At 30.3% G+C, this 18,615-nt stretch overlaps 1 protein-coding gene and 1 long non-coding RNA gene across 2 annotated transcripts; one reads left to right on the forward strand and one right to left on the reverse strand.

The window, feature by feature from the left end:
* Nucleotides 1–1,209: 1,209 nt before the first annotated feature.
* On the reverse strand, nucleotides 1,210–5,742 carry LOC139516376 (uncharacterized). Its single transcript, XM_071306446.1, has 2 exons — nucleotides 5,639–5,742; nucleotides 1,210–3,390 (listed from the first exon to the last, which is right to left on the reverse strand). The coding sequence occupies exon 2, from the start codon at nucleotides 3,342–3,344 to the stop codon at nucleotides 1,380–1,382; it is 1,965 nt and encodes a 654-aa protein (XP_071162547.1). The 5' UTR covers nucleotides 3,345–3,390; nucleotides 5,639–5,742; the 3' UTR covers nucleotides 1,210–1,379.
* Nucleotides 5,743–12,615: 6,873 nt separating this feature from the next.
* LOC139516377 (uncharacterized) lies at nucleotides 12,616–17,032 on the forward strand. Its single transcript, XR_011662949.1, has 2 exons — nucleotides 12,616–13,616; nucleotides 16,315–17,032. It is a non-coding gene; the product is annotated as an uncharacterized lncRNA (long non-coding RNA).
* Nucleotides 17,033–18,615: the final 1,583 nt, after the last annotated feature.

An 18,615-nucleotide genomic window follows, 5' to 3' on the forward strand; every position in this document is an offset into this window, starting at 1 on the left:
CTTTAGCTTATTTCTAAAAAAATAAATGCAATGATAAAGCAACTTTCCAACTCTTTTTTGTATAGTTTTATAAAAATGAATGACAGAAAATAAAGATGAGCCATAAAGAGGTGAGATAAAGTAAGCAATGATCCTCGGTAGGTTCTTTGTGAATATCATCCGATATCCTCCTACACAATTGTTATTTTAGTATCATAAGTGCCACATTGGTTTTTTATTATAGATTTGAAAAACCGAAAATTGAACCATATTAGTCGCTAAAAGCGAATTATTTCACTGTTGCACTTTCATGAATGATTGAACAAAAAAAAAAAGATAATTTAAATTTTTATATATTTAGTGCCCCTTTAATAGATTGGCTTACGTTTCATATTACATTTATACTTTTTTTTAACTCAATTATGATTTCTAAAATTTCCAAATATAAACAAAATATCAATGCAAAGAGAGACTTTTCACATTGAAGAAGGTATGATTCTTGAGGTAATTGTTGGGTTTTTTTTGCTGCCAGTGTAAAAATAAAATATTAATAAGATGCCATAAGGTGTTCATAATAAGACATTGTATTATAGATAAATTTTGATAGTATCATGAAAACAATAATGATGAAGAAAATAACCGCTAAACGTTGAATTGAAAAAAAGCAAATTGACATCTACATAACTTTGCATTGGTATTTGGTATTGTTAAGATAGTTAAGTTACCCTTAGGAGCTTGAAAGATGTTGCCTTCAAAACATTTCAACTTGAAGTATTTTCAGTGATTACTAATGTGAACCATGTACAAAGAACAACACGTATGTTATGTCGCATCAACACCTTTTATCATGTTTTAACTATATTAAATGAAGATGTTGTATGATTGCCAATGAAAAAAATCTCCCCAAGAGATCAAATGACACAGATATGAATAAAATACTGTGGACGTATCCCGGTACTTGTACATCCCCCAAAAAAAAGACACCAAGAGCAGATCTGAGAGTACTTGCAGTTACTGACAGCTAGTTCAAAGCCAATAACAATTACTAAAAAAATCATTCATCTAAGAGTAAAGACTAAATTATCAATCAGAACACATCCAAAATGCAATGGATTTAGAGTTAAGACGTCATAAACAGTCCCAGAAAACATGACCTAGTTCAATGCTAACATACAAGAATCAACAGATTTACGTAGATCCATGGAAGCGCATATATAAAAAACAAAAATATTTAGTTTACTTTTAATTTACTGATAATGCATCTATTAAAAATAGTAATGTTAATAATATTTTGACATATTTTACAATTATCAAATGTCAAACGAATGTGTCCATCATCATTGCGGTCAAAGTAAGTGATCTTGTATTTCCTCTCTCAGATACAAAAACAAATAGTGATGTTATTCCAGTTCTCGAAGTCTAGTTGAAGCGCTGGTATAATTGGCCTCGTCCATTTGTGCAATATGGTTAAAAAACTCTCTGGCTGAATCTGTTGCACCAAACATCTGAGCTACTATACCAAGAAATAAGGAGGATCGTAAATGTAACGTACTTGCAAAATCTTTAGCGGAAAATATCTTTTTAATCGACAGTTTTAAGTCTTGCATAGCAACACGACATGAAATAAAGTCATGCATATGAAAGAAACACAAAAATCTTAGAAAATGCGCAAATGCTATTGGATGAAAAGATGTATTTCCTTTCATATCATCTTGTTGAAGTTCTTTTGGTAGGATTTGTGATTTAAATGCAAATTGAAGATTAGTGATTGTTAATGCTTTAAAGGTAGTTAAAAGCTTTTCGTTTTTCATCATATCCAGTGCAAATTGCTGTTTCGGTGTAATTTTTAAAATCCTAGTTTTGTTTGAAAATAAATGATCACATTTCTCATCTGTGAAATTTGACAAAGCATAATCTATAAGGTCTAATGATATGAAGTAATTTTTATAGGCATAAAAGAAAGATGCCACCATCAACCATCCAGTTACTGCATCTGAATGTAAACCAATCAGCAAATGACAGAGGTCATACTGGTACCTATTGTATTGTTGTTTGTTATTTTGAGTATGGTGAGTGTATGATTTTGCTTGTAAAACCTGGTGTGCTGCAGACATAAAGTATAGAAAAATATCATGGGACAAAACTGTTTTAGACGGGTGACGTAGACATTTTAGCAATACACAGGATCTTCTATTATCGAATGGAATATGGAAATTGTGCGAAATTTGTAATATATCCTTTACTAATCTAGTATTGATATTAAGTAGTTTGTTGACTGCAGTGGGAAATTTAGTGTAATCATGGAGTGTTTCAGATGCTGACAAACATTGAATTCCTTGTTGATGTATATTTTTAAGTAGATTGCTTAACTTTGTCTTTTTTTCCAACTCTGTACTTAAACGCAAGGTAAAGAAATTAAAGTCAGAAATAAAATAATGTAACAATGTTGAATATTCTACACAGTATAACAGTCTCTGTAAACATGCCATGAAACATGGTATGATATTATCTGGCCTCCAAGTAGTGGGATTTGCGTCATCAGAAACCCAAAACATTAATGTCTTTAAATAGTATGAACACAGTAAAGTTTTCAAATTTTCATCTTTTTCTATCATTTCTTTCAAAACAATTTTAAGCAAAGCGTAACAGAGCAACTGCGTATGATTGAAAGAAAATATCAGAATTTTTTCTGCCACAGAAAACGATATACGCCATTCCAAATCTTCATAGATTGAACCCTTAAAACCAATTGGAACAAATAAAACACCATTCATTATGATTTCATTAACAGTTTCAGGTGACAGCCATGATGAACGTGGTCGAGTGATCCATGGAACAGCTTGTGATATCCAGTTGTCACATTTGAGGCAGAATGCAATATCAAATTCGTCATCATCGTCTGATATACATGGACCATGGATTTTATTAAACATAGGTCGGTCTTTAGTTATACTTTTTGAAAAACTTTGTTTATATAGTTTATTTGACAAAAAATACTTCATCCCATACTGCTCTAGCACATTTCTGTGATCTTTGTGTAAACTGGTGTAATTTGTATGTAGACATAAACGTGTAAAACATGGATGTGTTTCTGTTGTGTCCATAATAAGCGCTGCCCTCTGAGCTTGGAAATTGTCTCTTTCTGATTCATACACTTTGAAGTTTTGATTAATGAACATTACATCGATGTCACTTCCTTTTAGATCCAGTCCTTCACTTTTACTGCCACTGCTTATTTGAAATTTAAAGGAAGTATCAATAGCTATGAAAGTTATTCTCCTACCCTTCACTTCTTTTTCAGATCCAATTTTCCAACACAGATAGTCATACAAGTGCAAGGATTCTTTTCTATTTGCAGTCATCATAAGTTTTCTTGTTTCTTATTCTGATAATTTTATTATATCTTTAAACCTTAAAATAAATATATTGTCACACTTAACATTTGAATAAAATTATTTCCTTGTATATCCACATATAATTTAAAAGTCAGTTGTAAAAATTATAGTTTATATCACATCTTATACATGTTATATTATCATTCTCTCTTGTTCTACTACTTTTGATGACAGAAGCACAAAACTCCATGTATAATTGAAGTAGAAACATTGTTTCGTTGACATTGTATATCCATGCAATGATGTAATACCTATGGTGAGAGGATACGTTTTGCAGTGATGATTGTTTAACACATTTAGGTCTGCTGATTAGAATGGTGATTTATAATTATGTTCTAAGACAATAACAATCAGAACTAAGGAGTAAACAAGGACTCGTAAAACCAAAAGGCATTTACATCAACAGTTATAAATAATGAATAAGAAACAACACGAACTCCACTAAAAACCGGGAGTGAAATCAGGTGCTCCGAAAGGGTAGGCATGTTCTGCACCTTATACAGGTATACACCCGTCGTGTTATTTCTTTGTTCAATTCGGTAATGATGGAAGGTTATTATGACTGACGAAGAATATCACATATGATTTCTGACACACTGAAATTTTATAGTATACCTAGCTTTCTACATAAAAACTACTGCAACAAGGGATGTGAAGTACACAAAGGGGAAAATTAAACACATGGGTAGAAAACTATCTGAGAATATATGGTATGAATCAGAAAATTACCAAAAGACAAACAGTAGTATAAAAAAACACAGAAACTAAGGTAGCAATACACAGTTAGAAATGTAGTTTCGCATTTTTGCTTATGTGGAATTTTCAATATAAAAGTTATTTATATGCAATAAAATTAATTTCAGATTTGATGACTAGTTAAGCCTTAAACTATTAGATTATTTTGACATGTTTTATTGCCTTCTTATTATCTTCTTATTTACAGTACGTTTTTTTGTTGCCAGATCGACAATAAGTCCGGCAATTATTGAAATGTTTACAAACCCTTTTTTTCACATGAACTTTTTGACGCAATTTTTACAAAAGACATGGTTTTTATGTGATCTCTTAAAAAAATATATGCAAACAGTTTCACCGCAACACCTAAATCTGCTTTTTTGTAACCACGGCATGACAATTACACCCTAAAAATACAAAAATATCTCAACAAAACTTACAATAGTGTGTTCTATCCTGAATATGTAAATATGAAATATTCTAAATTGCTAGAAACAGCAGAATAGTTTAGGAAATTTGAGGCCCCAGGGGTTAAAAACATAGAAAACTGCCTACCCTGGGTCATAAAACAGATAATTTGACTTGTAATTGCTATGATTTTATCATTTTTAAGTTTTTGATATAGAAAACAATAACTATTCTTGGAAGCAAAAATCAGATGTAAGCAGTCATCTCTATAACATTTAAAGTGAATTTATATCTCAGACTGGTATCTGCATACATACAACTATTGCAAATATGGCTTTGTTTGGACACTTCTAGTATATTTATTAGGTGAGATAATTGTCAGATATATGGTTACAAATGATACTGTTATGACAAGAATTCTAAATTGACCGTTTGAGGTAGAAAACATAGGCGGATCCAGGGGGGCTCTGGGGGCCCGGGCCCCCCCTTTCGTGGGAAAAATTTGGTTGATTATATAGGGAATCACTGAAGCATGACTGGAGCGCCCCCCCCCCCCCTTAGGCAAAGTTCTGGATCCGCCACTGGAAAATGTGAATTTTAATTGACAAATAGGCATACAGTAAGATGTGGACTGGAGACAGAGGAAGGATTGGATATTTTATATAATCCTGAATGTTGTGATGATTGACTGCAAAACATAACATAGTATTCTGATATGCTTTCAATATGTTATCAAAACAGTTTTAAACAGGTTCTAGGCATTTTATATCAGACAATATGCAAAATAGGATAAGCTGGCAATAATTAAAGTCTTGTTTTCAAATTTAAAAAAAAAATTGAAACAGGGGAGGGGTATTAAATGTTCAGTAAAAAAAAACTTAGAGTATACACAGTGATTTATTTCAGACTATGATTCTGATAAATGAGTATTAATGTGAGAAAAAATTATTTAAGAGCGTTTTCTATTTGAATAAATGTTTGTACACTGATCTTGATTCGTAAACAATGTTAATATAGTTTTGGTTTGATAATTAATTAAACAATCAATTAGATCTAAAATACGCACTTCCGTACTTATAACAATACAAAAATAAAAATGACATGATGACTCTATAGCTTACCTCTTACTTTCAAACATAATAAATAGTTTATCTATGTTTTCGTGTTAAGAATGGTAAAGGAAGTTTTAAGTTTCAATGTTAGAATGTATTTATATGCATCATGTGACTTCCATGAAAGAGCTACCTTTTTATTTTTAATCTAATAAAATTTATACTTACAGTTTCCGCAATTTAGTAGGGCGATAAGAGGAAATTATAAAATGTCTTGTTTGAATTTAAATAAAGATATATAACAAGATATAAGGACGACAAACCTTACATCAAAGTATTTACTGACTCGCATACTTTTGTATATTTTTTTCACAGAAAGCTCGACATGTAGAATGCTCATTTTATGCAGTCTATCAAAACACTATTATTTCATTTTTTTAAATTTAGCAACTAATGTTGAATATGATTTGACTAGAAAAAACTTGTTTAACATATAGAAATCTTACAAACGAAGTGTTAATGGTCTCTAATACATCTCCTCTTCACGAAACTGGGTTCGACTTTCAAGATGTTACTGATCAGTGAACGCGATCACTATCAGCAAATATTTGATCTTTAACATTGAAAAACGTTCCGCATTTTTCAATAAATCAATGTATTAGGGAGCTGATGGATGTATTAGGTACGGGGTCTCAGCATGGATATTGGGAACCGGTGTGTGGCTTGGATTTAATAAAAAAAAATCCCATTTATATTTTGTAGTCATGTAAAAGTCGTAGCCCATTCATATATTTCTCAGTTATCAGAAATACACTTTTTTAACATCATCAGTTGATTTAAAAGGATAAAACCGTATATATAAAGATACCTTATCGATTTAGAAGAAAATAAGTTAAAAATATATAGATGGAAACTTTTGCAATTCATATTACCAACAAAACAATTATTGTTTAAATGGAAACACAGAAATGACAGTCTATGTAATGTATGGAACGAAGAAGAAGATTACAACCACTGTTTTTATTTCTTGTCGATTTTTAAACAATTTTTGGAAAAGTATTCATGTGTTAATGATAAAATCAAATTTATCAAAGTATCATTAAAGCAATTAGTCTTTGGATATAAAATTTTTGACAAAATTTTTTTTGGTTTGAATTATTTCCTAACAATCTTATGTTTTTCTATATACAAAGCATATTATGTATCTAATCAGAAATTGACAAAGGTAAATGTTTATCAATTTTTTGTTCGAGAATACATAAAAAGATATAACGAAAACAGAACAATGAAACTTAATCCATTACTGAAGTCACTAAAAAGAAGTTAAGACGATTGATAGAATAAAACATAATGTATTAAAATGTTGTAACATTATATTTCAAGAAATTTATACATTATTATGATATATACATATATACCAGCAGCTGATTACTAACCTGGGTAATCGATGGAATATAACGGGATGCATCATGAAAAGCTTGGTATCTTGGTTTAACAATACAACAAGCATATTTGGTGAATAAATATGTATTGTTGTTAAAAATAAAAAAAAAAGATAACTTATCGAAAAATGAAAAATTACTGAACAACTGATTTTTTCTCTGGTGAATAGGAAGTCCCGTGATATCTGTATTGTAAGGTTGTATCGCATCATTTTTCTTTTGTATTTAGATCATTTATGATATTGAATAAATTAAACCATATCAAATATATCATGAATAGTTTATAATCAAAAGTTTAACATCTTTTTGTAATAGTAAGTTTGGTTGACCTAAATTAGAAGTTTACTGTTTCGTCCATTTTTTGTAATATCCTTAAGGGGTTGCTTGGTACATGTACATACTGCAATTGTGTTATTGTGTTGTGTTTTTTTATTCTATTGTGTATCATTTTCTATTTGCGTATGTTATTCAGATTTATAAAGATGTGGTATGAGAGCCAATGACACAACTCTCCATTCAAGTCACAATTTGTAAAAGTAAACCATAGGTCAATACACGGCCTTCAACACAAAGCATGCAAAAAAAAAAAAACAATTCAAAGACCAAACGGATGATTATGATAATACACAATAAGTTTGTGTCACGATCAACTGGGAAGAAGTTGTATTGTTTTGAAAAGGAAATTATTCTAGGATATTTGATGTTACATCATATAGTCATATTTCAATTAAGTAGTGATTCATTGGATTTCCCTTAATATTCAACATTTTTTTTAATATTATTTTCCAAAATTCAGATAACTTGCAAGCGAATAATTCACCATCGATGTTTCTTATCTTAATTTGACAAAATTGAACCATACTATCTGCTAATAGAGAATTATAATTTCACTATTTCACTTTCATTAATGATTGGACAAAAACATCATAATTTAAATTTCTAATGCATCTCGAAGCTAGTATGCCCCTTTAAGTTACTTGACATAGATTTGCATGTATTCTTTGGCACTCATACATTCTTGCTAGTTCTTGCTCAAAATTGATTTAACAATATTCTATAAATATAACAGGGAAACAATGATACAAATGATCCCGTTTGTTTTAAGTTATGAAAATAAAAATCGATATATTAATTATGGTATAAAATTATAAAGAAAACATATGACAGGAAAAATCTGATGATGTCTTGATCTATATAACCTTAATCGAAATATCATTTGTAATGATCATTCGAAAGAGAGTCATCGAACACTGTATAATACAACGATAAAGTGATATCAACGGTATAAACTTCTAGAAATACGATGCTTACTTAGATTAGCTTATAAAAATGTCTTTTGGAGAAAGAATACCCACTGATAAAAATAAAAAAGACAACTTAGAAAAACCAGTCTGAGCCAGGATGATTTTTTTCCAGGAATAAATGAATCAGTCAAGTACCAGTCTGATATAAAATAAACTCATCAAAGGTACCAAGATTTGACCACGATGCGCATTTCGTCTACAAAAGATCATCAAGTGACGCTCGATTTTTTTTTAAATGCCAATTAAAGTACGAAGTTGACAATTGAGGAACAAACGTAAAAATATTTTTTTTTCAAATAGTAGATTTGCGTAAACAAGGAAGAAAGTTTGTTACTTTATTTCCCAGTAGCTTATTCTTTAAGATTTGAATGCGGTGATAAAGCAATTTTCCAACTCTTTTCTGTTTTGTTTCTTTTCGTTTTGATACGATATAGGTTTACAGAACAAGAACAATTATTCCATAACGAGGTGTGATAAACTAAGTAATGAGCTTCAAAAGTTTTTTTTAATATCACCCAATATCATTTCTCTTACAAATATTTCATATGATCATGAATTCGTTTTAAGGGAAATAAATCATATTGAACTTACTAAGAAGAAAAAAATAATTTGAAGTGAATTTGCGGTATATTTACAGTTCTACTTTAATGATTTGTTTTAAGAAAATGTTATGTATCGTACAGCAATCGTTATTTTGGCATTATAAGTGTTTAATTGGTTATGAATTATAAATTTAAAACCAAATATTGGTAAGGAAATCTCTTACCAGCAATATAATTTTATTTCCACTATTGGTTGATATTTTAAATTGAAAGCAGATAAAAGCAATTTTTTATCCTAACCTGGAGTTTTTATATTTTCAAATCGTTTTCTTAATTAAGTTTTCATGTGGACCAGTTTTCATTACGATAAAGTAATTTGAAGATATAAAATGTGCTTGTTGCTATGTTTGTTTTAATGCATACACAAGAAGTAAAAACAAATGAATCAACTATTGCAAACATATTGCTACGCTTCCGGGCTTGCTTCATTCCTTAACATTTTGTTTCTTATCATGATTAAACTCATTTTATTCGATCTACGAGATTTGTACATAAATATGCAAACTGCTGTCGCCTTAATTTTTGGTGTTCGAAATTTATAATATTTTACTTACACCCCTGAATAATCATTTCTTTTTATTAAACATGTAGTCTTAGTTAATATGTTGTGATGTCTTAATTGGATTTTACATATTAAACAAACATAATCTGTTTTGATTTGTTTTTATCTCAATCGATTTTTGACTTTCGAACAGCGATAGACTACTATTGTCTTTATTTTGCAGCACTTTGTATATTAAGGTGGTACCTAACAATACAGGGAGATAACTCTGTAAAATCAGCTAAACGTTTTAATTACGTTGTGTTTTAAGGGAATATTAAGCTTCTCAATGATCAAAATGAGTATTTGTCAAACTGCTCTGTAACCAGTGTAATTTTAGTGATAAAACGGTTGGTTCAAATTTTTTGAAATTTTTATATTTTTGTCAAAGGGTCAAAGCAAATACTTTGTCAAAATTTTATGAAAATTAAACGAGCCAAATTAATTTTAGTGAAGGTGTTGGGTACCACCTTAAACGTGTCCCCTGTTGCAAGAAATTTGAAATATCATCTTGCTAAGTGGTTTTTACAAATAACCTGTTAGATTGTGTCAATATAAATACGAAATTGTAGAAAATATGTGTCTAGTGATCTCTAGTGGTTCTTACAAAAGAAATGACAAACGTAATAAGTTTCATGAGTCCGAAGCGCTGTTTTGGATTTACCTTCATCGGGAACGCTCAAGCCCGAATATTTGAAAGGAAAGCAGTATGACTCTTCCAATGATATTTCTAACATAATTGACACATAGCAAGTAAAATGAAATAAAGTTGTGTAGACGATGGTTGAAAAGAGATTTGGAGGAAATTTGCAAAATAAAATCGATTAAAAGGAATGGGGTCATTTATAATGTCTACTGTAGTTACCCTGGAATTAATTTTGACCTTTTTGTTGTCATATTAAGATGCCTGTTTTGCTGTTTATGTGAAATTGTAATAAATAATAGCGAAAAACTTTTTCCTGTGACCTTCGAAAACGAATATATAATTTAGGACAAAAAGAAAGAAAATTGAGATCAACCATCCAGTTGCTACATCTGAATACATATATATCAACATACGAATATGGTCATACGTGTATGTATAGGAGAGCACTGAATATGTGAAACTAATGGTAAACTTTGGAGACTATTGACATAAAGAAAAACAAAACATCTCGAGATTAGTTTCTGTTTGCATGATGAAACAAACGGTTCAGTAATATGATACAACTTTCGTGAGTGTTACAACAAAAGACAGCTTGAACATATATTGAGTTGAGACCAACTCGTCTGTTGTTTGTGTATGCTAATGAACAGCTTGTTCGTTGAATTGAAATGAACATAAAGAGCATAAGGACCATAAGGAGAAAGTTCTTAGTGAAGGTTAATCCAGAAAAAGACGCATTGAATCTATCATTTTTAATTTTTTTGTCAATTGGCAAAATCAAAAACTGAAACACATCAAACGAATAGACCACAACTGTCATATTCATGACTTGTTACAGATACTTTCTTAAGCAGAATATGGCGGATTAAACCTGGTTTTATTGCTAGCGAAACTTCTCATTTGTATGACGATCGCGTAAAATTCCAGTATACTGACAACGATGTATGAACAAAATAAACAGACATAACGGTAAAAATGTCAAAAATATGTGTGCAGTATTCAACATTGTATTATAAAACAGGCAAATATGTCAATTAAGAAAAACAAAAAGGCATACTGACAACGCACGTTAGCAAATTTACCCTAGCACAATAACACAATGACAGGATTATTACTCGATTTATTTTACTTGACTGGGCGGAGTGTAACCGGTTTGCTCATAATAAACAGGTCCATCTATAGATAGGTGTTTTAAGATAAACTCATTAATGAAGTGTCCAGTCATTCTTTTATAAATTCCTTTGATGACACTGATAGGTGATTAGAAATCAGTAATAATTATAACGGCAATCATCCTTACCACACACATCTTCAAACAGACTGTCCTTATGCAATTTAAAATGTAAGCTCCGCCCGATCAGTTGAAATAACATTGGTAATACAAGTATGTCGATTAGCTGATCTCTTTTTTGTGTTCCTATTTGAATTGAAAATCCTTCATTATCGAATATTTAATATCCTCGGTTTTAAAATTTTTGAGTTTGACGGTTCTGGTTAAAGGTCAATTCTGGAAAATATAAAGACTTTAAATCATTTTTTGTATGTATGAAAACTCCTATCCAATTTAAAGGTTGATGACTACATTAAGCACATCTATCCTATCGTAATCGAAATAAAGGATGCTTTTACTTCAAAAATTTTAATTTAAATTTTAGCCCTTTCCACAAAACAAAAGATATGTTTTACAATATGTCTTAAAACAAAGGTGTTTAATAAATTTTTGAACCATCAGTTTAATATATTTTTCTGAAAATATATATGCCTAAAATATTCATTTTCATATATCTTAGCGTTTCTTGTTTTTATTCTTTTATTTGAGGTAAAATTACAACTTTCATACAAACTATTCATGTTCTTTGAAAACTTTGTCATTGACATATTAGATAAGTAAGAAGCGTATAGAGAGCATTGAACCCTCTGCTAATTTTAATTGATCATAAATATGCTGTCTTCATTCAAAGAGTAAACAATAATAAAACAGATTTATACGTGCAGCTGTCTTCAAAATAACCAATTATAGGTGGTTATCCTATTTTGAATACCTGCTTATTTAAAACAGTTGAAAGACTATTTAAGTAGATAATTATAGATCTACCATAACGCCCATTTTAGTTTAAAATTTTAAGGAATTCAAACTGTTCGAGTTGAAAGTACTAAAATGTCCTCGTCATAATTCTAACTGTTTCTATTGATTGAAAAGAAGATATATACCGGAAGCAGTTATTCTGTTGACCGATTTTCTTAGCTTGATTGACTAAGTTAATCAGCAGTCATCTCTCCTGTGTTGTCAATAACTCATTCAGACTTTGTCATTGGTAAGTTATCCAATCAAATAATTGGTTTGTATTTTAAATCTATTTATATCACTTATCATAGGCTAGTCACGTCGTCATCTCTGTAACAGACGATCGTCACAAGGCCACTGTGTAATCAAATCTATGTTAATTTGCCCACGCTTCAGTAAATCCCTTCATCTCTCAACAATGTCAAATAAAATCATCGGAAAATATAATTGAAATTCATTTTTTGACCTAATATTGGTTGTGAGATTATCGAAAAGACAAAAGATATTACTTTAAAGTATAAAAATAAGACATAAAGACACTTCAATTAAATGAAACCACTGAAATTATTATACATGAACTTTTAGAAAAAATATTTAAAAATTCTACAGGAGTGTCGTAAACATTAAAACCTTGGTTATGTTTTTTTTCAACAAACCTTGACAGATTTCTCTGGAAATTTTTCAACCTTGGTCTTGTCATATATAAATTCTATGGTTCTTTGTTGACCGCTATTAGAAAGAAAACATGCTATTTGAGAAACGTACATAATATAAGAAAATACATTGAAAAGAATTTGTGAATTTTATATTACATATAAAGGGATTTTTTTTTATTAACGAGTTAAAATCGTTCATTGATCTAACTGGAACGTTATATTTCAAAAAGGAAGGATAATTAGCAAGTTTTCGTTGATCTGTTCTTTTAGAAGAAAATTTCATTGAAATTATACTCAGTTCGTGAAAAGTTGATTGAATAATAATAGAGAAAACTTTCGAAGAGTAAACAAATAGTGTGAAATTGTGAAAGTGTGAAACAATTTCTTTGGAATCAATTTGAAGTTCTGATTTTTAGAGAATAGAAGAACATTTTCGCAAATATCTTTTTAAGAATCACTGTCACAACACATAAACAAGTTGGATTAGAGTTGTCTATATAGATTGTGTTCCTAAGAAATGCTAATGAACAATAGAACTGGGCACGCTTTTCCCCTGTATTATCCAGGACCACGAATGTATCAACATCGGCCGTGTTATCAGGGACCAGATTGCACGTGTCCGCCAGCAAGGGCACCTGATACATTTCTTCATCAGATATTGACGGGAAAAGGATATAAAAATGACTGTCTGTTTGTTAATCGACCAATCAAACAGGAAGTTTATCAAGATTATAGCTGTTGCTATGGTAATGGGTACCCTCCACCATATCCATATTCCCATCAATAAAAAGGTATGTTTAATATATGTATATGAGAAAAAGATATGTCTTCAACTGTAATTCAAAATAAAATGAAAAATATTTTAAAACAATAAATAAACCACCTGTTACTTATATGTGTTTTTTTTCTATGTTCGGGTTGTTGTCTCTTTGATACAATCCCCATTTCCATTCTCAATTTTATGTGTATTGCTTCTAGAAAAACTTCCTACTAAATTAATCTACAATTGAAAGACAAACTCTTAAACAAAATTTTGATCTTTTTCTAAATAAAATCCTGCTTCCTTTTTTTATTTCTTTTGAAAGGAAGTGTGTTAAAACAACCATTTAAAAGCCCAATAAAAAAAAATAAGTTGGGGAAAAACAAACAATACCATGCACAAAAAGAATAATGACAAAAAGACAGACAAAGTTAACATTTTTTTATAACAAACTATTTAGATAACGATGTTATGAGGTTTGATATTCGCTCGACGAAAAGACTTAAAACCTGATAAGCATTCACCATTTAAGGATAACAAAAAGTAATATAGAAACCAAAATATTTTTTTGTTTCAAAGGTCTTTAACTTAAATATACATAAAATTCGCCTTAACTTAGAAAGTTTATAATGAATCATGTGAAAATACACCATAGAATACGGTGATCTCAATACCATTCTTCGGACTTCGTGTTCTTTGATATATTTGCTGTAAAAGCTCCACCACAGAGCACATACAATTTCAAAGGATAGGGGAACTTTGGAATCATGAAAGCTTCAGCGATTATAGATTCAATTAAGGTAGCTGTTATTCAGTTGGTTGTTTCCCATTCTTATTCCAGGTATAGATTTCCTTAGCCGTATTTGGCACAACTTTTTGGAATTTTGGATCCTGAATGCTCTTCAACTTTGTAATTGTTTGGCTTTATAAATATTTTGATATGAGCGTCACTGATGAGTCTTATGTAGACGAAACGCGCGTCTGGCGTACTAAATTATAATCCTGGTACCTTTGATAACTATTGCACAAGTTTTCGGGCTTTTAAACAACAGAATCATATAGTTTTCTCCGTTTATTGTTGTACTTGGTTCTTTGAAACTTGAATGGATACAGAGTAAACCATTTGACAACTGAAATTTTAAAAACGAGATTCAGTAAAAAAAAAACCGGTCTCCTCACAATAAATAATGGTGACTGGATGACAGTATTTTTCATTTTTTTTTTTACTTTATGAAAATCATTCTTTGTGCTTGATTGTCTGAAAGTCACGGTCGTCAGCTTCAATCACCAATAATCGACTGTTTTCAAAGTGAATATTGTTCAAATTAAGGACAATTCTTTGTGACCAAAGGATCATAAAATTGATCACTTTAAACAGATATTCCAAATCAAATACGTCGAATTCGTTTTTTTAAAGAAATAAAACTTGTTTAACATAGCAACAAGGTAAATATAATGGAAAGTATTCCTGGCTTGATAATATGCAACGGGAGACAACTCATTTTCTATGTTAAAAATATTTCATTATTGCTTTTGGATTTCTGATTCAGAACATATTTTTTTCCTAAAAACATGTACACGCAGTATTCTCTAAAAACTAGATTTTTAGTTCCAGATAGAATTTTAAAATGTATGACATGTACAATTAAACCCGCCAAGAAAAACGTTTATTTAGTTGATATACATAAAATATATATAGTACTTATGTAGTACTTATATATAGTTTAGTAAATTCTTTTTTGATAATATACAAATTAAGTAAAATATAAAGATAATGATAATCAAAATGAAAACAGCGCCGAAAACCCCGTTTATTTCCGAACCGCACCTCTGGACTTTTATCCGATTTTTTTTGTACAATGAAGATATTAAAAAACAGTTTACTTTCCTTATGTGTACCTTTCATTGGGCGGATTGAAAGAGTCGGCTATTTTCATTGATTCATAGCTCGATTGACATTGAAACAATTCATACTGTATTTATCCATTTTAAATTCAATAGGGATAGCTCATAGGAAATATAAAGGTAGACATAATTCATGTGAACACAACTTATTGTATCAAAAAAAATATCTTTAATTCCAATAAATTGAAGTAGAGTTTTGTTATTTTTCTTCGTAACTGTACTATGAATTAAAGATCTTCTGGAATGATGAAACCTCTTCGTACATAAACAACGAGAAGAAATGATTGAAAGGTGTATTTATTAAACTTGAGTTATCTCCCATTCAGTATGAATTAGAACATAAAATGACAATTTCCTGAATTATAAAATGGAATGTAATACAATTACCCCAGTATGATTATGTTTGGATTTCTTTTTAAGAAGTGGTATGTAATACTTTTACCCCTGTTTCATGTGCATGACTTTATGTTACTAATTAGAATTTTACTCTGTAATAGAATGTTTTTTTACTGGTATTTCTAATAATGATGAAAAAGGGAGAAAAGGAAAAATATTTACTTTGATATAAACATGTATGTCGCAAATCTTACTTAAAATCAGTATGTTAAAACTTATAGACTGATAAACACTTAAATAAATGCAACAGTAGTATAACCCTGTTCGAAACTCATAAATCGATAGAGAAAAAACAAATCCGGGTTACAAAATAATACTGAGGGAAACTGATGTATATATTATTTCTTATTGCGGAATGCATGATACCAAATGACAAATATTTCTTTAATTCTCATTAAAAGTTATAATGTTCATTTTTATCTTTTCAGGAAACCTTTCCAAGACCAGCTTCAGACCAGATGAAAAATTGCAAGATTTGGAGAATAATATGTGAAATGCACACAATTGTACTGTTTGGGAGGTGTCTATCTGTTTCTTTTTTTTCGTCAATTAATTTTTTTATGAAAAGTGTTACCTCATATGAATAGGTGTGCTTTGGCACTCGTCATTTCACACCGGACCTATGTCACTGACCATCTTCTAGGGCTACTCTTGTGTGAATATTTACATGCAAATCTTAACTGAATTAAGTGCCATAGTCAACTATTTGTGTTCGTTTTTTTTTTAAATATTGACAAAATCATTTCCAAATGAACGAATGTATGAAAAACATAGAAAGCACAAAACCTTGCATTAAAAATTATGACTCTAGACCGAGTGTTGAAATCTTGTTTTTTTTATACCCATTTCAATGTTTTTTTAATCCATGAAGATTTGTAAAATGAATTTAATGCGAAAAACAGTTTAATGAATAAAAAAAAGATAGAAATTAAAGCTAATTAATGCTAAGGCTCTTGTATTGTAATATCGGATCACTTAGGTTTGCGTTTATTATTAAAATTATTTCAGGCATGAAAGACCATCATATATTTCGATGGAAAAAAATCGTTAAGGTACAGTTTTTTTACTTGGTGTCTTGAAAATTATTTACCGCACATGTACACCATTTTACATATCTAAATTATGTCATTAAATATATTTATTAGATATGATCTTTGGTTGTTTATTTCACATAAAGATTGTACAGTTTGTGACCATGTAATATATGGTCAATCCCATGGGGTTCTGCCCTGACCCATTGGATATTGAAAATCCCATATTGTTTTTCTAAATCAAGTTGCAGAAGGTATTTGATAATAACAGCAGGAAAGCAATGAATTTATTGAATCCCGTGTAATTTGGCACATTTTGGTGATATACATGACACTGTAACTCTAAGGAGAGGCGGCGACGGATTTGTAATTGAGTGTTTTGAAAATTAAAAGTGGCCAGTGTTTATTGCCCAAATTCTTAAATTTCCGCCAATCAGGTGAAACTTAACTTAACTATTTAAACCACTGGGTCAATGCCACTGCTGTAGACGTTACGTCACCGAGGGTATCATCAGCCCAGTAGTCAACTTCGGTGTTGACCTGAATATAAATTTTATTGTCATTTTTATAAATTTCCTGTGACAAAACAATTTTTCGAAAAACAAGGAATTTTCTTATCCCAGGAAAAGATAACCTTAGCCGAATTCCGCACAACATTTTTGGAATTTTTGGTCCTCAATGCTCTTCAACTTTGTACTTGTTTGGCTTTATAACTATTTATATCTAAGCGTCACTGATGAGTCTTATGTAGACGAAACGCGCGTCTGGCGTATTAAATTATAATCCTGGTACCTTTGATAACTATTGACAGCAAAAGTCAGTTTCTGAATAGTGAAATTTACAACGTTTCTTTTAAAAAATACATTCACTTGAAATGAATGATGATTAGTAGATTGTATTAAAAAGCTAATTATTTTATTTTTATTTTGTGATGATCGATGAGTTCACACATGTTGACAATAGTGCAAAATATGTTGCCATTGAAGAGTTTGGAACATTCGTGTGGTTTATTCTTTAGTTTTCTATGTTGTGTCATGTGTACTATTGTTTGTCTGTTTGTCTTTTTTCATTTTTAGCCATGGTGTTGTCAGTTTATTTTAGATTTATGAGTTTGTTTGACTGTCCCTTTGGTATCTTTCGTCCCTCTTTTAATTTGCATTCTGTTTTGTTTACCCAAACGTGATAATATGTCTTTTATACAGTATATAAAACAAAAATAGAATCCTCCTTTTTTCTGATTTACCGCAAAATGTGGCTTAATTTTAAATAAACTCATCACAGATACCAGGATTGAAATTTTGTATATGCGCTAGACGCAAGTTTTGTCTTTAAAAAAGGCTCATCAATGACGCTCGAATCAAAAGAGGTTAAAAAGGCCAAACAAAGTTGAAGAGCATTGAGGACCAAAAACTCCTAAAAGCTTTGCCAAATACAGCTAAGGTAATCTATTCCTGTGGCATAAAAGCCTTAGTATTTCAAAAATTCAAAAGTGTTATAAACAGTTATTTAAATTATGAACATATATAACATATCAATGATAGTTCGTGTCAACACAAAAGTGCTGAATACTGGGCTGGTGATAACCTCGGGGAATAAAACTCCACCCGCAGAGGCATCGATCCATTGGTTGTAAATAAACTTATCATAGATATCTGGATTGAAATTTTGTATTTGCGCCAGACGCATCTCTCGATCTGG

This window comes from Mytilus edulis, chromosome 3 (genome assembly GCF_963676685.1).
Source record: "Mytilus edulis chromosome 3, xbMytEdul2.2, whole genome shotgun sequence".
Lineage (NCBI taxonomy): Eukaryota > Metazoa > Mollusca > Bivalvia > Mytilida > Mytilidae > Mytilus > Mytilus edulis.